Source organism: Siphateles boraxobius, unplaced genomic scaffold (genome assembly GCF_051911475.1).
Source record: "Siphateles boraxobius isolate OS27281-9 unplaced genomic scaffold, OSU_SipBor_1 35, whole genome shotgun sequence".
Lineage (NCBI taxonomy): Eukaryota > Metazoa > Chordata > Actinopteri > Cypriniformes > Leuciscidae > Siphateles > Siphateles boraxobius.
The window spans coordinates 7582275-7604866 of NW_027508975.1; the positions used below are offsets into that span (position 1 = coordinate 7582275).

The window sequence follows — 22592 nt, forward strand, 5'->3', positions numbered from 1 at the left end:
GCTGCTGTTGTAAAAGTTTTCATACTCAAGATCCTTAATGACGTCAGAACCGAAATGCTCACGTGTTTGGCCAAACCAGCCTGCAAATTCTGTGAACTCATCCAAAGTGTTTCATCGCATCTTAATAACATATATATTTTTAACGTGTTAGTATGTTTATGTGTGATTATGTGAACAATATTGAATTTTGTCAATAAAGTGCTCGAGCAGCGAAATGTTGCTATAGGCTACCTCATTATTGCAGCTGACTTGTAATTTCTTTGGTTACGGAAAATATTTTTTTGCACTGTTTAAAATGGTTGAAACATATATTTAAGCAGCCAATAAGGTGCAGGGCTGCCACTTTTGAGTTTAGGGGTAAAATGTTCCCTTGCTCTTTTCATACTGATATAATGGATTTCCACGTATAGGCACAGTATATACAAAATGCCAATGTGGAGTTCAAATATCATTCAGTTGTCCCTGTAGAGTGCTGTATTTCATGTTTCTGGGGAATACGTTATAACACATTACTCTTATTGTGTATTTCACAGGTCTGTGTTAAACTGACCACTTATGGTCTCTTTAAAGTAGACTGGAGTTTATTGGAAATAAATTGCACTTTATTCCACCGGAAACAATAACCACATTGATGATATCATTGTTCTATAGCTCAATAAATGCCTTAAATTAACTAAATGGAATCTATTTGTTGCTTTGTCTTTGTAGATAAAAGTCTGTTATTGTGTGATGCTTTACTCTTGTGAGAAGTCCCAGGAGGAAAGACTTATGAACATATGAGAACAAAGAGACTGTTATTTCTAACACAGAGCTACACAAAGGTCACTTGCTGGCAAAGTCAGTGAAGTGGGTTAGGCAGGTTAGGACATGCACAAATCAAATATCTAAGAGTAATTGTAGGTCTGCCAAAAAATGAAAGTGCATTTTGTCCTTTAATAGAATGAACTGCAGTATATGGATGTAAAGTTAAACTCTTTAACTTTCACAACATATGACAGCAGCCTTTGTCAGTGAGGAAGTGTTAGGGTAAAGATAGAAATGGTTTGTTACAGAAGTTAAATGAACACAACAGATAGTGATGTCAGTCAGCTGACTCAAAACAACATTTCCAATCTTATGTTTTTTAGTCAAACTCAGTAAAATAAAATAAAACAGTTCACTTAAAAAAACTCTCTGCATTCTTTTTCTCTGATTGTTTTTGATTAAATGTCCAGTCATATCTCATTTATTCTAGTGGAAGCTAATTTGTCATTCCAACATGAACAATAACAATGTGTTCAAATTAAAAGCTCAGATTTCACTGAACATTGGCTTTGAGTCAAATGATTTGCCTTTATAAGAAAAAGATAAACATCTGTCATTAAACTGATCTGTTTGAGTTTAATTCGTTTTAATCAGGTAGCAGACTCATTCACAAAGCAATAATTTAAACTATGAACCAAAATGACCTTCAAGGCACTTAAAACAATAACAGATGAATAGATTAATGTGGAAACAAGCATCTGCTAAAAAACAAAAAATCCAAACAGCAACCATAAAAGTTGAATTTAATTGATTCTGATAAAAGTAAGTATAAAATACACATTTACGAAAAAATGCCAAAGGGCACTGTTAATGTGAACTTTCCTTTTTGGCTTGCGTCGAATTGCCAGACTCAGATGAGGCAGAGAAACTAGGCTGGATGCCAAAACCAACAAAGCATGGGAGAAAGATGAGATATTGCTGCTGCACTGAAGCAATGATGGCATATAACGCCTGCATCCAAAAGAGAGTTAAAGAGCAAAAGTGTACTTTTTGTCCTGACATGTTAGATTCTCAATTCTGCATTTCATTAGATAAAGGACAAGATTCATTTCTCTCTCCTATTTATAATGCTCTAATGTGTTTTATTGAAGTTCACTCTTAGAAAAAAGGGTTCAATTGTTTTTATATAGAACCCAATAGGGTTGTGCCAGACTAGGCTAAATGTTTAACATATTTCTAAGTCAGTAATGAAAATAAAAAAAAAGAGAAATTTCATTTCTTAACATTCATACATTTTTTTAGATCACTCAAGATTTTTTAATGTTTTTAAAGAAGTCACATGTTCATCCAGGCTTCATTTATTTAATGAAAAATACAGTAAAAACAGTAATATTGTGAAATATTATTACAATTTAAAATAATTGTTTTCTATTTCAATGCATTTTTAAATGTCCTTTATTCCAGTGATGCAAAGCTGAGCTTTCAGCATCATTATTCCAGTCTTCAGTGTCACATGATCCTTCAGAAATCATTCTAATACGCTGATTTGCATTGCTTATAGGTTTATTTTATTGTTTAGATAGTTTGAATTGTATGTGAGAGCTGTCCTTGCTCTGTTTGCTCCCCAGAAAGTGTCAACATAACCCAATAATGAAGGTCTAGCTTTAGACACCTTAGAAGTAATTGTTTTTGGTGGGCTTCACCGAATCAGTTGTCAAAACAAGACATTTTAAAGCTGGGTTTCCATCATTCACTAGGATGTATCTTGAATTAAATTATAGGCTGTAAATTATCTTATTTAGATCTTGATGACTGAAACAAGTCTCTGTTCTCAAGTTTCCCTACGTGTCTAAAGAGTCAAGTGTTTGGAATTCATGGAAAATAAATAAAGCTGTTTAAAAGTAGCACTGTCTGTGCTTTCAGTAACTTCGCCAAAATAGGGTTTGTTTTTACAACAACAACAAAAAAAATCACCCCTTAATAACGGCAATAACTGATTTGTTTGTGGAAATAAATATTTGGACAGATTGTCCATAGATATTCACATCATTTTCCCTTTATGGCCAGCACATTAGTGCTGAATTGAAGTGCTGAATGAGCTGATCTGCACAAAGATTAAAACAGTCTCTGTTTTTATTCATTTATTTATACATTACGCTCCACAAACTTAAAAAATGCCGGCTGTACACGATAAACAGCAACTCTTCAGTTTGTAGTCCTAAATTCAAAAGAATTAGCATTTGTAAGCAGTATGTTTTCTACTTTTCACTTTTTAGAAGAGTGGTTTTCAAATTATGAGTAAAAAAGGCACTATATAAAATAAAGTTTATTATTATTATTATTATTATAAAATAATGTCTGTGTTTAGGATTACCTCACTTACAATTACAAAAAAAATGGGGACTAAACCTTTTTAAAGGTACACTATGTAACCTTTGGCCCTCTAGCGGTTAAAAAACAAAACTGAATACATTTTGCGTAAGAACAATGGTATGGCTTCGGTTCTGCATAACTGTGCGGATGAATATAACTCTTCACAATAGATAATGCTTTTCAATTAACTCTAAGCTACATATGGCATTTTAACTGTTTAATAAAACACCTTACACCTGTTGAGTAATAAAAACGCCATCTCCGCGTCACTATTTCAAATCCCTCAGTTTTCACCATCTCCGAAGAGCCAAGCCGATGTTGATTCTTGTTATATTACGAGCGCTGTCATGTTCCTTTTTGCCAGGAGACTCGCCAGCAGACGATTTGTTTAAAATGGGAGATTCCCCAGAGGTTGGAGATTTAGGTACTCCATGTTAAACTTTCTCACTCGTTCGTTGTGACAACTAACCTATGCCACTGCCACACTATACACTCGTCAAAGTAGCCGGAGCAACTTTTCTTGATTTACAGATATGACACAAATGGGCGAGTGATGTTTAAACCCACTTTCCAGTAAAAACCATCCTGTCAAGTCTAAAATATAAACACTTATGATAGCCTTACCATAGAGAATCATGTTTTCGAACCATACAGTAGATGATGTTTTGACCTTTTATTTAAATTTGGTTAATTTCGAACAAAAAAAGGTTACATAGTGTACCTTTACTCGAAGTTTTAAAAAAATAATGTGGATAGTGTCCGCACTGTCAGGCTATATCTAAAAATGTAATCTCTGTGAGTCATGGCTTTGTTAACATCTAGGCTGTTATTGTTCTTTAAAGACAACCAAAAGTGTTAACAGGGGTGAAATCTGGTCACTGGTGACTCCCAGAGATTTGTGTAATTCATTGGATAACTTTTGTAATCCTTATGTAGCAACTTGTTTGCTTCAGTTTAAAAATTCCCATTTGAGGCATATGACAGTTGGCAAATATTTTTCTCTTCAAGTAGCCTAGTTTACCACAGACCATATTTTACTCATAAAAGAAAAATTCCTATTTTACAAATCCATTAGAAATTCCTGAGGGAGCCAATGGTCAATTAATCTTCCTGGTTGGCCTACAAATTAACGTCCTGACTGAACAGCTCCATATGCATGCATCTTTTAATTGTTAGATGACAATGTAAACATATATAGTAATGGATAAATTATAACTATTTTTAATGTATTGAAAAATGGCAGGAATGCAAGAATTAAGCTCAGTGCTTCCCTAGTCCGAGGAATTCACTCTGTCCCTCCATGTATGGCCAAATTCAGCCACATTTCCCTTTTTTTTTAGCCCACACCGTACACTTCAGCCAAATGACAGAGCTTGCTTTGTTTCGGGTACTCATTTTAGATCTGATCTGACAGCTGGCTTTTCTAGTTTTAATAGCCCTGGCAACAGAGCAATGCTTCTGTTTGGATATTTTCTCAGCCCAATTCCAGATGCAGAGTGACATGTTTTGCCGGTTCCAGAGGACATGATTGCACAAGTGCGTATGTGGTTTTCGCTCCCCCAAACTCAACAGGACAGTGATCAGCTCTTAAATACTGTTTAGTTGTTCATTCTGTGAAAATCACCATCTGTTAACACAGAGATTAAGTGCTAAATTTCCACATAGCCCAAAATAATTGAGAACACGGGTAGTACACTAGTTCCCCTTCTGCCATGCGTTTGCTCACAAACACAGAATACAGAATGATTTTATATAAAGTATTGATAATAATCTACAGTCAGTCAGTCAGTCATTCTCACACAAATAATACAGAGATTCCCGACAGAGTGTGTGTCATCAGTGTTGGGGATCATGTCTTTTTCCCCCCAATACTGACTGTACATTATCCAACTTAACATCTAAATAAATATGTAGACATAAAGTATATCAAATTTGAAAATTATATAAAAGTTGAAATTATTTTGTCATTTTAACTGTAGGCTATCGTATATTATACTAAGCTTCTGCTAAGTAAAAAAATAGAACATTAAAAAGAACACATATTAAATTAATATTAATAATGACATTTTTGAGAGAATATTAGGAAATGTAAAACCACTGAATAGCATTACTGATCAATCAAAATCAAGTATTCCAGAGAGCTGTGTAATAATAGTCATCAATATATTGTCCTTTTGTAATCCTGGCAATAAACCTATATGCCAGTGTTTATAATAAATGCAAGTTAGCATAACACAGACCATCTCTGAGTCGTGGATTATAGGCCAGACATCTTAATGGCATACCAATAATCCTCACTTATGTGTCATTAAAATACCCGGAGGATCTCTGCACTAGAGAGTTTGGCTAATGACTATGATTTAGCTTCTGCAAAGCATTTATTTGCTGCTAATCAGTATTCTGGGATATTTAAAAACAGTTCACTAATACATGTGACATGAATGCATCTGTTTCAGCAGAAACATAAGCTATTGTAGATCAGTACTGAAAATTCATAATTTGTAGTTGCCCTAAATCCGTGTTGTCATAGTAAACTGTTATGATGGCAGATTCTTGTTGCAAGTTAAAGAGAGGTGGACACACAAATAATAACCTATTCAATAGCCTAATTTATCTTCCAAAACTCTGACCTCAGTGTTTCGGCTTCAGTTGCATATAGGTGGAATAGGCTACATCATAGAGTCATTTATAGCTACACAATTTAAAGCAGCTCTTTTATATTTAACGCAAGGAGAGTCATTGGTCAAAAATAGAACCGAATACCAGTGAATTTGTGAATGTGAATTTGATTCTCAAATAGAGAATTTGAGAATCTCCCATTTGCTCCGGGAGGCTGCGTGCACTGTGAAGAGCTTCCGCTGTCGACACTGCAGGCTCGACTCGAGGCTTTCAATGTGGAAGCTGTCACTCCGCCCCCTTCTGGACCGCGCAAGAAGAAGCGCCGTTCACAGAGACCACCGGAGCCTGAGGTCACACTGAAACGCTCGCCGGAGCTCATCCCTCGAGCTTCTCTCTCTCCTTCTCCGCCCCTCCCGGACGCGCAACTGCCGGCTTCGGCCCTCACTGCCGCCGCCTCAGGGGACGAGGCTGAAGTAGTTGACCCAGGTGACAGCTGTTCCATCCTGGCCTCGGACAGTGAGGAGTGGTCGAGTTCTCATCACTCCGCCTCCTCCTCGATCCAGGAATCCGGCAGGACTCGGGCAGGCGTGGACGCGGAACTTATGCGCCTCCTGTCGAAGGGCGTCGACCAACTCGGCCTGGAGTGGTCACCATCGAAGGAGCCCGCGCCCAACAGACTCGACGGCTGCTTTCTTTATAGCCGCCGCCAAGCGCCCGTTTCCAGATCTGCACCATTTCTGTCGGAGTTCCACACGGAGCTTGCTAAATCGTGGAATGCAGCATTCTCCGCGAGACTCCACACACATGTCTCCTCGACGCTCTCCCAAATGGACGACGCCGCCGAGAAGGGTTACAAAGCTATTTCCCCCAGGGGAGGAGGCGGACGCAGCCGATCTCCTCCACGAATGGGACAAGAAAGGCAGGGACCCAGCTGCCATAACGGATTTGAGGTGCGGAACAGATTTTTCCCTTCGTGCTACAAAATCCGCGGCTTAGCCGATCGGGAGATACATGGCTTCGCTCATCGTCACAGAGAGGCACCTCTGGTTGACGCTCGCGGACATGAGGGAATCCGAGCGTGCCGCGTTTCTCGGTCAGGTATATCAATACACCGTCCTCCCATTCGGCCTGTCTTTAGCACCCTGTACATTTACGAAGTTTATGGATGCGGCTCTCGCCCCTTAAGAAATCAGGGCATGAGGATTCTGTACTATTTGGACCATTGGCTGATTTCAGCACAGTCAGAGATAGAACTCTTATCTCACAGAACAGTGCTGTAGGGTATGGACCAATCAGACACATACTATTTATTCATTATATACAAAGGTTAATGAAACTCCTCACACAGCCCAAATGAACAAACACAAGTGAAAGAAACAGTGTCATGTTACAGGGCATGATAAGGAGATTTTACGACCTCCGAGGAATGTGGCCACATACTCAAGAGAGAGACTATGAAACAGAAACCCTCTTTAAAACAGACTTTGCTGCGTTAATCATAGACTAACTGATCTATAAATGAACATGCATAAAACTGTGAAAGAAACAGTGTAAATGGTTTACTGTCTCGTGTACTATTAGGTATATATTATGGTATGTATCCTGGTATACAACCAACTAACGATCAATGTAACCTCACCTGTATAATGCCTCCTACCTAAATAATCCTCATTTAATGACTCACACTTTGATGTACATCACCTTCTTCTAGAATGCAGTGTGGATGTGTTATAGCTATTTTAGCATTAATGAAGGTATAATCATATTATGGGACAAAGATCCGTAAATCAACTAAGAGCCACTTTCCCTCTCAGACATGTCCCCTTTCTGATTGGTCGAGTTCAACCCTTAGGGGAGGATCTTCTCCAGGCCTTATTAGAGACAGTCCACATGTGACCTCCCTCTCTTAGTTCTTTCATCCAGCCGGAACACTGTTCTGGTGTTACTGGGGAACCCCCTTCCCCCTCCACGGGGGCCCCAGGGCCCAGCAGGCCTCGATTCCAACCAGATATGGGCTCAGGCAGGAGAGAGATGACTCTCTCACAAAGAACCAAGGACAATCTCAAGAGTTTAGGAACAAAGACTCCAACCAACAACGACTCCAATCACCCATCCTTCCGACTTCCTCACTTCTCCTGGGTGCTCGGCGTGGCCTCAACAGAGTCCCAGGCCTTCACCAAACCAGTCATGCGTTCCTGGAGAAAGAGAACGCTCAACCAACTTCCACTTGACACTGCCGTAACCATCAACGACTCCAATTTTCAACAACTTCAAGAATTGTTCCCATTACAAATGCAAGTATTCAATTCAATGAAATGTGAAAATGAAATTCTGATGGTTCTTCTCATAGACCCTCTTCCGGTTTCCAATTTCATCCTATCACTAACCTATTTATGTATTCATGTGTGTATGTTGTTTAGTTTATTTATATTCATATAAATATCTATATTTAGTTAATAAAACTTGTACATAATATGTATTTGGTTCTGTTTTGTTTGCAATACAAGTCACTTTACGATCACGGTTTTTGCTACTGGCTCAAAGTACTGTACAGGCGAAGAAATAATTATTCTTCGGTGGCCATGGAAGATACCCTTTATTAGAATAAATTAATAATCAAAAGAGTTCTTTGGAAGAACTGATTAATTGATTGTAATATTAATTCAGCCACATCAAGTTAATCCAATTAACTGACCCAAATATTTATAATTAATAATAACAAGATATTATTGATTATTAATATTTCCAAAAAGCTGAGTTCCTTACAGTGCTCCTCAGTCATCTGGAAAGCCTGGGTCTCACGATCAACTGAACCAAGAGCTCTTCACTGCTCAGTCAGTCAGTTTCTTTTCTAGGGATAGAAATAGACTCTGTAGCTATGACGGCTTGTTTATCGACACAGCGAACGCACTGTGTCCGACACCTGGCCGCATCTTTCCAGAAGGGCAGCATCACTTCTTTGAAAACATTCCAGAGGATGCTGCAGCAGTACTTCAGCTGGGCCTGCTGCGCATGCGCCCGCTACAACACTGGTTAAACGGCCGAGTGCCTCACCAGGCTTGTGTTTTCGGCCGTAGACAAATCAGAGTGACTCAGAGCTGCGTTTCAGCTCTGCAGCCCTGGTTAGCGGCCGACTGGTACCAGCGGGGGGTGACAATAGGAGCTGTCTTATACCGGAAGGTCATCTAGACAGACGCCTCCAACTTAGGTTGGGGCGCTCTCTTCGAGGGCAGACCGTTCTTTGGCCTGTGGTCAGATCTAGAGAGACGCCTCTATATAAACTGTCTGGAGATGATAACGGTCGAGAACGTGCTCAAGCGCTTCCTCCCGTTCATACGGGACCACCACGTCCTAGTCCGTTCGGACAGCATGTCTGTGGTGTCCTACATAAACCGTCAGGGCGGTGTCAGGTCCAGGAGTCTCTGCTGTCTGACAGAACGCCTTCTCGTATGGTCTCAGCATTTCCTGCGCTCGCTGAGAGCTGCGCATGTGCCAGGCCACCTGAACAACAGCCCAGACAGACTGTCCAGGGACAACGTTCCCCCAGGGGAATGGTCCCTGCACCCCCAGACAGTCCAGTTGCTATGGCGCCTGTTTAGACCCACGAACGTGTGGGGTCCCGTGGTTGCTTGGCTTCCTTCAAGAGCTGTTGGATTAGGGCAGGTCCCCATCCACGCTTAAAGTATATGTGGCGGACGTTTCAGCGTCCGCTGAGTCGACACGCGGTCGGTCAATAGGAAGGAATGACCCTGTCATCCGCTTCCTTAGAGGAGCCAGGAGGATGAATCCTGGGCGACCCCCGTCGGTTCCCATGTGGGATCTTCCCTTGGTCCTAGAGGCCCTGAAAGCATCCCCCTTTGAACCGCTAGAATCCGTGGACCTAAAGTACCTCTCGCTCAAAACCGTTTTTCTGACAGCTCTGTCATCAGTTAAAAGTGTGGGGGATTTACATGCGCTATCTGTTAGCGCTGCATGTCTTGAGTTTGGACCAAATGACTCTAAAGTCATCCTCAAACCAAGGCATGGCTATGTCCCTAAGGTGATGGGCACTCCCTTCAGAGCGCAGGTCATTTCTCTATCGGCTCTGCCAGCATCCATAGTGAGAGCGATGTTAATCTCCTCTGCCCTGTCAGGGCGCTGAGGGTTTACATTACGCGCTCCGCCCCTTTCAGGTGCTCGGAGCAGCTCTTTTTTTGGTTTGGTGGGCGCACCAAGGGGCTCGCCGCCTCGAAAGAGAGCCTGTCCAGATGGATAGTGGACGCTATTGCATCTGCTTATGTGTCTAAAGGTCTGCAATGCCCTTTGGGCGGCAGGGCTCATTCTACTAGAGGCGTGGCCTCGTCGTGGGCTTGGTCCAGCGGGATTTCCATTCACAACATTTGAGAGGCAGCAGGCTGGGCCTCCCCGTCCAAATTTTTTAGGTTTTATAACCAAGAAGTTCCCGCCTTGCAGGCTAGACTTCTGTCAGTATGAGCGGTGTGTATGTTCTGATCTGATCGAGGTGCAGACTACTCTCACGTGACCTTAGCTCTCCTGGTTGAGCTGCACTGTATGGTGAAATGTTTATATAGACCGGCAAACGCCGCTCTGTATGCCCTATAAGTGCTTTTGTATACGTGCCGGCCCGCTTTGCTTGATTCCCACTTATCTATGTTCCCCGGGACACCCTGGGATTCATGAAGTGGATGCCTGGCGTGCACGCCGTTGAAAATGGGTTCCCGTAGCGTAAGCAACTTACACAATACGAGAGAACCTCTTGTAAGAGAACGTACTCGGTTAAGTACGTAACCTCGGTTCTCTCTAGAAGAGGGAACGAGTATTGCGTAACCTGCCGTGTCCGCGCCACAAGCGACTTTCGCTTCAGTCGATGAAAACCGGTGAAGCAGCCTCCGAGCCTGACTTTTATACGCTAAACCACGCCCCTTTTGGCGGGCTGTGACGCGTAGAAGGCGCGACGTCACGCGCGAGGCTCAGTGGTAGGCTGCAGCAGTTGCCGCAGGGCAGCCAATGAGCACGCAAGATAGCCTGCTCTAGGTCTGCTAGCTGCTGCACTGCGTTGACAATAAATGGAAAAATTAAGGATAATTTTTTGGCTTCATATCTCGAGAAAAGATTACTTTACCCGTAGCGTAGGCAACTTACGCAATACTCGTTCCCTCTTCTAGAGAGAACCGAGGTTACGTATGTAACCGAGTACATTTTATTTTATTACGATAGCATAATTAAGATGAGTTTAAAAATAGTTCACTATTTGGTTTGAGTGAACGTCACTGATTGCTTTGCCAGTTTATTAAGATATATTCTTAGAATTTTTTGAAATGTTGCAAGGTGTGTTTTCTTGGAAATGCTGCTTTAATTGGCCACAATTTATAGTTTTTTCCTATGTCCTCAATTTCACTTTCCATCCTGTGAGTCTTTTGTAATATTTTAATGTTCCAAAATCCAGGGTCCAGTTGCAAGGGTTTTCTTTAACCAGCACCATTTTATCAAAGACAATTGACAAAGACATTTTGAGTATGTCATTAAGCATTAACGGTGAAATTGTGTTAGTCTCAAACATTCCGTCCTGTTAGATGATAATATAAAAAATATCTAAATGAATTTGTTGATACCCCAATGTAATCTAACTGCCGATCACTCACTAACCAATGACATTTATTACCATCCTGGTAAGTTCCTGTTAAGTGGCACTGTGCAAATAATCATGTTATAAATAATAAAGCTGAAGTATGTGAGTTTGCAAAGAGCATATTTCTGAAATGCTGTTTCGCAGTACAAGCATATTCATCTATAAAAGTCTAAAGCTTAATACATAACAGGAATGATACAGGAAGTTAAAGGAATTTTAGTTCCGTCATCAAAAAATGAGGTAAGGCTTATTTATATATGCATGTTTTTACCATTTGCACAAAAAAGTTGATTACAAGGGCAGTCTTAAATGCATGAACATTCGGGTATATTTGATGTGAATAACATGACTTTTTCTCCTTTGAATCTAGCGTATTTAAAAACAGCTTCATTCACCACAGGATGGCTGTAGTTTTGTTTTTGCTGGAGGCAACCTATTACTGTGAGACAGCTTGGAGTCATTAGACCTGGCTAACACCAAACTCTGCCACGTGTTCCTGCTTTACTGCGGAGTTCCATCTTTGTCCAGTGGGATGTTATACCCACAATGCTTAATTTGCACTGTGACTTAATCACCCTGTTCTATGTCAGAGTTTCCACTGAAGTCTACACATGCATTGTGGCCGCAGTCTATATGAGGGGCCGTATCTGCTGTGGTCTGCCTTGAGCTTTGCAGCCATTAACACGTCATATTAGGCCTCACAGGATATAACAAAAAAACAAGATTAACATTGAAGCTATTTAAAACTGTGGCCTGCAAAGTTGAGAGAGATAATACATATCATAATGATATGAAGCTACTAGTTTCAATATACTAGCTATAAACTCTTTTAAAATAAATATTCTTTATTGGCATTGATCCATGGAGAATCTTTAACTACCATTGAATCTTTCCATTGCCAAAAAAAAAAAAAAAAAGTTTACAAACTGTTTACTGAAAGGTTCTTATAAAACAAACAAACAAACGGGTTTGCAAACCGGGCTGAATAGATTTGCCATGCACACCAGAAGTGTGTAAACGTAAATATTTAAAACGGTTTATTTAGACTTGCACGATACTATGTCATCTTTCATTAGAATGTGTGACAATGTCTGAGAGATGCGATTGTCAGCGATGCCGGCTGTCATGAGATTAACAAGCAGCACGCAGCTCAAGTTACTGCCAGAGGAATATTATGACTGCTTTAATTATATTTTTTTAATATCAATTTGTTTATTTTTGTATTATATTTATTATGATTAACCGCCCATTTCGTCTACAGTATAATGCTGTCCAATCATTGCATTTAAACATTTTTTAAAAAAGTTGCCAGCCACCGCCAGCTTTTTTGAGCATTTTCACCAAATTTTCATTGCCCCAGAATATTTTGTTGTATGAATATCTGAACATGATGAAAACAACAACAACAAAAAACCTGATTAATTGTAGCTTAATATATTCTTTTTTTTTACAGTAATCAACACTTGAATGTGGGTGTTTCATAAAAAAGCAACATTTTGAACAAAAAGCTGAGAAGAAAAAGCTTGTCAAAGACTATAGGCCTACATCCAGATCAGATTCAGAACGATGATCAAAAAAATTGATGGAGCATATCAAGTCCATCAACACCACAAAGCTTTAGTATCCTATAGCTCGTCCTGGGTCGACATTTCATTCTGTAACATTAGGCAGTTTTTATTTATATGCTGTTTGATGATCACGTTATTTTACATAAGCATCTGCTTCTATTGTTTGATTCTGCTTATTCTTTTTTCTGCTTGTTTCTTTTTTCACAATACTCAATTAATGATTCTAAACTGAGGTTGTGTCTTTACAAGAAGTATCTGTGCTGAATTTTACATAAATAAAATACAACAATCCCTCACTATGAGCACAGCCATTGATAAAGGCTGCAGTGCAATTCTTTTACGCTATTTGACCCTTCCGCTTTTCAAACGTGGAAGTGCGATAAAGGCCTATTGTGTTGCTTTTTCCTGTTTTCCATGTTTTAAAATTTTTAAACGTGTCTACAGAATCAGTTGTACCGTTGCTCTCACTGATTGTTTGGTCGGAAGAGTCTCTAGTCTGTGCGTAATAGTAAGGCTACATATAGTGAATTCAGATTGATTGGGACACTTTTTATCAAATAACCGGAATTCACCCTTAACAATGCAAGGCATACTCAAGAAAATTACACCTTCTCTCAGAGTTGAATGTTAAACATGAGCATATAAATTCCCACTCTGTGCATACTGTATATACCTTCAGATGAAATCTTGCTCTGCTTTGCAAACAGCTGAACTACTGACGTCATTGCCATTAAAAATGCTACTTTTAGAAAACTGGGTGAATTCTGGTCAGAAGTTTTTCAGTTTATTTCTGAAGCTTATGCTTGTGAGCCGCCCTTGGATCCTGCGACTGCCATTCTTGGCTGGTCGGCCTCTTTGTTGCGCCTTAATAATGCAATTGACTGCCTATACAGTATGGTTTGATGATTGCCAAAAAATCTATACTCTGCATGTGGAAGAAAAATTGGAAGCCACTATTTAAGTTTTGGTTGTCAGAGCTTTCCTCCACTTTGCACGTGGAAAGACTCAGATATATTATCTCTGGAAATATAGAGAAATTTGAAGCCACTTGGAGGCTTCTTTTCAATCACTTGTTAAAAATCAACAATGATGAAGCAATTTAATTTTATTTTTTTAAATATAAGAATGAAAATGAAAATATGGTTGCAAAATGTGTCACTGCTGTGATTAAATAGAGAGCCATATTTGTGGTATTGGCAAGCTGGTCTGTAGCTTTTGGCAATAAATAAAGTTGAAAAGGGGCGAGAAGCGAACAGATAATATGCAGTTGATCAGAAGAACAGCACTGATGGCTTTTCCCAGACTGAGAAGATCTCAGAACATTTTTGACTCCAATTCCCTGTCAAAAAGTAAAAAGCGCATTTGAGAGAAATATTTTTCAATGGAAAAAGACATTAACATGTAAGCCACAAGTTAAGCTTTTGGAAATTTATTTTCTACATGATCATTTTTAGGGTTTAATTATCATGTTGAGCATAAAGAAAAGTAATGAAGCAAAGAATGTGAATTAATGATGAGATTAACTTGTCTCCACGCAAGCTGAACTTTGTAATTCTTTTTTGCTCATCCAGTTATGATGCTTTATGAGAGCATTAGAAAAGAGAGACACATCTGAGCTTTAATCTGTTAAAATCTCAGAGGACATAATATCAGGTTTCCACAAAATCGCAAGCAGAAATTAGAATAAATTATGTTTAAAAGAAAAAAATGGTCAACTTGGGCTCATGCCGGTTATGGGAAATGCAGCTCAGATCAGTCAGATATGTTATATTACATATTGTTGACTAAAGATATTATGATGAGTAGGCTATAACATCCACTTCAATGATGACTAATGATATAACGATGCCTATAACGATATAAAGTTGACTATGATGATGACTATGATGATAAAATGTGGACTAACGAAATAATGATGAGTACAACGTTCATTGCAACGATGACTAACGATATAACAATGACTATAACGATATATCGTTGACTACAATGACTATAAACAGATACTTCTGGTATAAGATCTATTCATAAATGTAATTCAATTAATGTCTTTTGTAGGCTTGTCAACCCAGCTTACATCAGTTTTTCATATATATATATATATATATATATATATGTGTGTGTGTGTGTGTGTGTGTGTGTGTGTACCATGGAAGTGCATTTAGTAACAAAGTTATGAAAGTACAAATAAGAGAAGTTCAAGCCTCAGACCCAGAGAAAATGAGGTACTTGTATCAAACCAGTCAGGTGAACATTCATAGAGCTGCACAAGGGACAAACAAAAATAAGAAATACTTCCCAGATATCTGTGTCAGAATGAGATTCGTAGATCCAAATGCAAGTATAGCAGTTTATTGTGACAGACAGGACAGTGAAAATACTCAGAAAAGCTCAGTCAAAAGGCTGGCGAACTCACTGCAACAATCCAAAGGAGAGAGAGATGAAGAGACAGGAATCAAACACAGCGTGGAAACCCAGACCGGACAGCTGGTTGAAGAAAACTCTAGATCGATCTCCGAGCTGCTTGGAAGCACAGATGAGATGCAGAAATGACTTGAAAAACAAGAGTAGAGTGATCAGCTGGTTGGGCAACAAACAAGCCACCACACACACAGACCAAACACCTAAAACACACCAGACAGATACGCAAAATGAACACACGGATCTATGAACGGTGACAATCTGTCCCATTCTTTTATTTGTTTTGCAATCCAAAGCATATACAACTGGTTGATACAGTGGAGATTTCAACTTAAGATAATAAAATAAATACCCACGTTTAAGCATTTCGCTGTTTGTATCAGCCGTAAATCTTGATAAATGGATAATATAGTTCTCCAGAGGCATAAATCTATGAGGTTTGATCCACAATGGAACATTAAGATGATTGTGTAGTGTTGATTTTTCACATGTATAAGTAGCATATGCAAGTGCATAAACAAGGACAGACAGACTCATTCGAAGGATAAATGATAAACAATTCTCAGTTGTGAAGGCACTTTTCATATAGTAAATCATTTGGGTGGATCTGCAGGGTAGTATAAAAACTTAAATTACAAAGATAACAAAAACATTTGAAAGCCTAATGTTTTGCACTAGATTACATTTTGTATCCTTAAGGGCCTTTTAATGTCTAGACATAGACATTAGACGTTATTCTTCTGACACAGAAACTCACACATGTAGAAGCACTCACACCCAGACCTTCACCCACTAATGCCATACACAGGAAGTTGCACAACACCCATTTTGAGCGTACTACACTGAGCGCACAAAAATCACATAGTTATACCTCATTATTGTGATTGTGCTTATTTGGATTAAAATAATGATTTGCTGTCCTGTATTATATGCATTGAAGATTTGTAATCATTTCTGTTGGTGCACGTTGAGGGGATGAAGGAAGACATAGTTAGGGAACTCTTCCTCATTTTACCAGAGGAAGTATGTGGCTATGTTCTGTTTTCAGCAGACCAGCGCTCAGTTTAGATAAGCCTGCAGAGCAGTGCAGGCCACTCAGAACTCAACTGCTGTTCCGGCTGGCCTTAGGTCGGAGTCCAGGGCAATATTTCTTTACTCTAAACCACCTGCTTCTACTTTATTGAGAGCAGCCACCCAGAACTGAAGCTTTGCCCTCTTGAGGGAATCATGGATATTTAACTGCTTAAATTGAGAGGTAAGAAAACGAATTTATGTGCCTAGCATATTTCTGTTGGTGTGGAGTTTTGACATTCATAGGCTGTTTCACTTGAAAAAGAAAGAGTGTCAAGTGTTATCCATTGAGATGTATTTACCTACTGTAAATCATATTTACAATAAAAATGAATGAGCAATAAAGATACTACACATACCACTTCAATGTTTTTAAGTCAAAATTCAGCATTCATTTTGAGGATGTGACGAGTCTCAAGTAAACAGGTCAATCTAGGAGAAAATGGAGCATTTGTGACTCACACAGTCACAAATGCCTGTAAAAAATATGACTTCAATATTTTGTGGAAAATAGTGTTAGACCTGGCCTCTCCGCAGCTTCCCTGTTCTATTTTTTGTCAGCGATAACACATTAGTTGAGAGGAAGTTGCAAAATTAAACCGGCTGTTGCATTAGCTGTTGGACTATCAAATGCAAACCTCAAACTCGCCATTGTATAAACATGATATATGCATTTCAAATTTCAGCATCTGTAGAGCTGCGGGCTCTATAACCTGACATCATGGGCAATGTAATGAGGCAGGAAAAGTCGAACCCAGAGCCTAACAGCTTTGACACCATTTTTAAAGGTAAGCTGTGGTTCTTCACCCGCTGTATACCTAAATATGTTTTAATGTGAGTCTTTGACATAACTCTTATTGTTTACAGACTGCGATAGTCTTGTGGTTCTTGCTGATTATCCGTGTCGTGACATAAGTGAACCTATCTTTAAGATGGGGGACAAGCTCAAAGGTCTTTCAGAGTAAGTGTTCTTTTAAAGAAATATAATCTAACAACAAACACCAGTAATATATATTACATCACCACCTTGTGAAATGTATCTTTTATTTTAACATTCATGTGCATACACATATACTGTGTAGTTTATGTAAAACGCATACAATCAAGAAAAATGTATTTTAATGTACACGTCAATGAATGCTTTACAGAGATGGTTGCTGGTGGAAAGTGCGTTCTCTTCAAACAGGAACTGAGAATTACATTCCAACTAATCATGTGGCAAAGGTTTATCATGGGTAATTATGGACTGATTATCCTCACTTATGTGCTGTATGTTTCATGATGATCCCAGAAATTAATTTCCAAATGCAGAATACAAAACAATACGTACTGAATGATCAATGACATGAGAGACAATTTTGCTGCAACATTTCTTTCAGAACATTTCGAACGTGCAATTAATAGTGCAACACTTTCTACTGTTAAAAAGTTTGGGGTTGGTATAAGATGTTTTACAATGCTCACCGAGGCTGCGGTTACACTAATATTGTGAAATAGTATTACAATTTAAAATAACCGTTTTCTTTTTTAATATATTTAAAAATGCTCTAATATGCTGATTTGGCGTTCAAGAAACATTTCTTATAATTATCAATGTTGAAAACAGTTGTGCTGCTTAATATTTTTGAGGGAACCGTGATGCATTTGAATTTTTGTCAGGATTCTTTGATGAATAAAAAGTTCTAAAGAACAGCATTTATTTGAAACAGAAATATTTTGTAACATTAGAAATGTCTTTACTATGCATTTTGATTAAATTGCATTAATTAATGATTTAAGTTGATGATTTAAAATGAATGCATCCTTGCTGAATACAGTATTAATTTCTTAAAAAAACAGTTTTACTGACAAAACCTTTGAACGGTAGTGCACATATTTTGATTTGATTACACATTGAATGTAAACTGTGTCATATAAAAAACTGATCTTAGTTCTGATATAACAAGGACTAAAATAATCAATTTCTTTCCTGAATTGGGAAGTTACTGTTTTCAATTGGTAAAATCATTTCCGCTTCGGTATTTCTTGTTTCTAAAGATGGCTGTATGAGGGCGTTAGCAGACAGAAGGCAGAAGAGCTTTTGTCATTGCCTGGTAACAGTGTCGGATCATTTCTAATTAGAGAAAGTCCTCAAGAGAGAGGTAAGTACCAGGAAGTGTCTTGCATGTATTCTCGTCCACAAGTTTATATTGCAAAAAGCTTTACAAAAAAGTTTGGCTGCTGTTTCCTGCAGGTGTATATTCTCTCTCTGTGAGACACAGGAACATGAAGCACTATAAGATATTCCGTCTGACTAATAGCTGGTACTACATCTCACCACGGCTTACCTTCCAGTGTCTGGAGGACATGGTCAATCACTACTCTGGTGAGGCAAAGCTCTCATACTCTGCTTGTAATGTAGAATGGGTGTGTGATGCGTTAATGCTGATGTGTTTTGGTTTTCCCTCAGACTCGTCAGATGGTATATGTTGTGTTCTCAGCGCCCCGTGTCTGGCTCTATCCAACCCTGCCCTGAGCTCAACCCAGCAAGCGCCACCTGTGGTAATGCGTCGTAACTTGGATTGGAAGAAAGTGAATAAGTATGTCTCTGTCTTTTTTAGATCACGCTAAGCTTTTCCTCCACTTGCTGAGCTTGTAGAGCTTCAATGTGAGCGAGGAATGATTGGTATGAATATGTCTCCACGTGAATAGGTCTCAGCTTATGAGCCCAAGCGGACTGGATACTGTGGACAGCAAAGATAACATGATGAGCTACGGGGTGAGGAGCAGCATAGCCGCCTATCTTTCTTTGACATCAGCACCTGAGCCAGAGAACGCCACAGGACGCAAGAAGAAGAGCAAGTCTATCTATGTGATGCCTGATCACAGTAATATGAATTTAGATGAAAACTATTAGCTTATAACCACCTTTAACTGGTAACTGGTAATAGTTTTGCATTGGACTAGTCGAATCTTTCACAGACATGTTTAGGTCACATTTCACCCTAAAATCAAATTGCACAAAGAAAACCTGTTTTAGGACTAATATGATTTGTGTGTGTGTGTGTCTGTGTCTGTGTGTGTGTGTGTGTGTGTGTGTGTGTGCGTGTGCGTGTGTGTGTGTGTGTGTGTGTGTGTTTTTATCTGATAATTTCCATGAAATTTAGTTTGGATGTGTTTGGATGTTGAACTTTTTTCTTAATAATTCCAATTATTATATATAGTTAAGTCATTAGATTCTTAAAAAATGTAATACAATTACTTTTTTAATAAATGAAAGCTCACATTAATGGCAATACAATATACAGTATATAACTTTTATATGTAAATATTTTACCATTTAAATTCAAATTGTGTTGAAATGAAAAATGTCTTAAAAATCCTATAACGACAATATAATTTATTTATTTTAATTTTGGGGTGAATATGACCTACACATGCTCCTGATGGGTGTTTGTGAGATTTATCTTATCGCAATTTCAATGTTTCAACTTCACTATTAAAGGAAATCAAGAAAAATGCACACTACATTTTTTCATGATTTACTTTTTTTTCACACCTACAGGGACATTTTTAGTTTTTTTACTTTGAACTTAACTATTAAACATAATTTTTCTTCCTTATAAACACTGAAGCCAAAGCATATGTTATTGAATTATGCAGCAAAAGAATGTTCTGGAAACAAGTTTATATTGCAGTACTTGAGACGTTTTATGGATATTTGTGGGTGTTTGTAAATTTCTAAGCATTTAATGTACATACGTATGTCTTTATCAAAGAGCCACTGCTATCTTTCATCTAACTAGGTTTAATTAAAGGGACGAGGAGAGAACTTTGAGACTTTGAGACTATACATTTTAATAAATATTTGCTTTTGCAACGTTTTTTGTTTATTGCACTTCAATGAAAAAAGAAAAAGAAACTGTTTAATATGTTACATTTAAACTGCCATGCAGAAACACATTGAGCCTCTATCCAAACAGCCACACAAACAAACTCTCACAATGTTTGGCTCATGTTGTTCATACAGTGCATTATTCTGATGGTAACCATTGGGAGTGTTGTTAATTACAGACTTTTATTCCTATCAAACATTCAGCTCATGCAACACAATCAAGCCATAAAGAGAGCTGAAACAAAGTTATTAGATGAAATGGATGAGATAGCATGTATATATGTGTGTGTGTGTGTGTGTGTGTGTGTGTGTGTGTGTGTGTGTGTGTGTGTGTGTGTGTGTGTGTGTGTGTGTGTGTGTGTGTGTGTGTGTGTGTGTGTGTGTGTGTGTGTGTGTGTGTGTGTGTGTGTGTGTGTGTGTGTGTGTGTGTGTAGAGATGCATGTTCATCCATATTGCTTTCTGTTTTATGTTGTTTATATGTTTGTTTATTTGTTTGCTCATGAGTTTCCTCTCGTATTATGCATTGTTTTCTTGTTTGTTGTCAACAAGCTTATCTGTCTGATACTTGCTTTTTCAACATCTTTGTTTTTGCTGTTGTTATGTAGCCTACTTATCTGTATTGCATTGTTTGCTTAATAAAAAAAAAACATTTCATATGCAGCCCAGAATAGATTTTGCAATGAATTGTGACATTGTTTTCATAGTAATTTAGAATGTTTTCCCCAAAATTTTCATTGCCAAAATGCTTCTGAACATTTTTACATTTAACTGCGTTTTCTGACACACGCACACGAGCAAGCACACGCACATGCACAAACACAAACACAAACACAAACACAAACACACACACACACGCACACGCACACACACACACACACACACACACACACACACACACACACACACACACACACACACACACATTATTGTTCACACAGTGATATTCTTTAACAGAATGTTGTTTCAGTCAGAAAGCCAAAACAGAGGATGGTTTGGATCACGCAGACAGAATGTGATTATCTAAATTTTGTTAACCATTTTGTTTATTTATGAGTCTGGATCTGGGTAATTCCAGTATACAAACAAGTGGTTTTGCTTACTTTCACCCAACATAAACAGAACCAACTCCCAACCAGAAACCAACACTATATCCTTGTGTTGTACAGCACAACTTGTTTCATGGAAATGTCACAGCTCTCACATGGTCAACTAAACGAATCGTGAAAGCCACATACACCTAAAAATAGCCTTGCGCTTGCTGTTTTATCAGATTGTACTTGATTGGCTGAAGTATGAGTAAGCATTTTCGGTGTGTTGCAAAATATAGATGCAACATATTTATGAAAGCGTATGGAGCTCACACGGTAGTGCACACATGCTTGGTTTGATGTAAAAAACTTATTGCAGGCTCTTTCTCCTGCTGCTACTCTCATGACATTGTAATTTACTGTTATCAATTCATCAGCTAGTGATCTCAACCGATGGGCTAAAATCATTGCCAGGCCCAAACTACAGTATAACCATTCAAAAGAATCAACTCAAAATCTGAAGTTTGACAATATAAAAGGCTCAAAATGCATTTAACATGTGCTAAACACTCCACGGCAAAGGTGGTATAAGATCAAAGGTGCAGATCAAAGGTAAATCTGAAACCATAATGCTAATATAATTGCCAATGAACACAAGGTCTGAAGGATTCATGTCTGAGACGGATATCTCCCATAGCAAGCCAAAAAAGGTATCTTACAGTTAAGCTGCTGAAACAGCAACAAATGCTGGTTTAGCATTAGATATTGTCATAGTCTTCAGATTGGTAGAGCTGCTCCTGGACTTTGTTCGTAACTAGAGCTGGACCCCAAGGGCAGGTTTCCTTGAGATTGGATGGATGTGGTAGATGAAGATAAAGACTGTGGTAACATCTCTAACATCTGTGTAGTGATCTAACAGGTCTCAAGATCAAGCAAAACACCAGAAGCAGTATGTGGTGGTTTAAGCCTTTGATTATGAAAACATGCGCGTGTCTGCTCTTCCTTTGACTGTGAATAAGAATAGAGGAGGTAGTGTTGAACTTTGTGCCATTGAATATAATATGTTTGATGTAATTTAGCCTCCAGCCCAGCTGTCTAAACCATAGGATGGGTATATTACGAGAAAAAAAAGGTTGCCTCCTCTATAAAGGTTCTTAGCCATGCGAGTTCTCAGAGTTTTAGGTGAAATTTTTATAAAATATGATAAACTTTTAATTCTGGGAAATTTCAATGTGCATGTCTGTTGTCCATCTAACTCACTGGCTAA

General features: G+C 38.6%; 1 protein-coding gene across 1 annotated transcript; it reads left to right on the plus strand.

The window, feature by feature from the left end:
* Nucleotides 1-16167: 16167 nt before the first annotated feature.
* On the plus strand, nt 16168-20285 carry sla1a (Src like adaptor 1a). Its single transcript, XM_077196181.1, has 8 exons — nt 16168-16606; nt 17109-17210; nt 17290-17383; nt 17571-17657; nt 18460-18563; nt 18656-18787; nt 18872-19001; nt 19114-20285. Exons 2-8 carry the CDS (start codon nt 17144-17146, stop codon nt 19316-19318), a joined length of 819 nt encoding a protein of 272 aa, XP_077052296.1. The 5' UTR covers nt 16168-16606; nt 17109-17143; the 3' UTR covers nt 19319-20285.
* The last annotated feature ends 2307 nt before the right edge of the window (nt 20286-22592 follow it).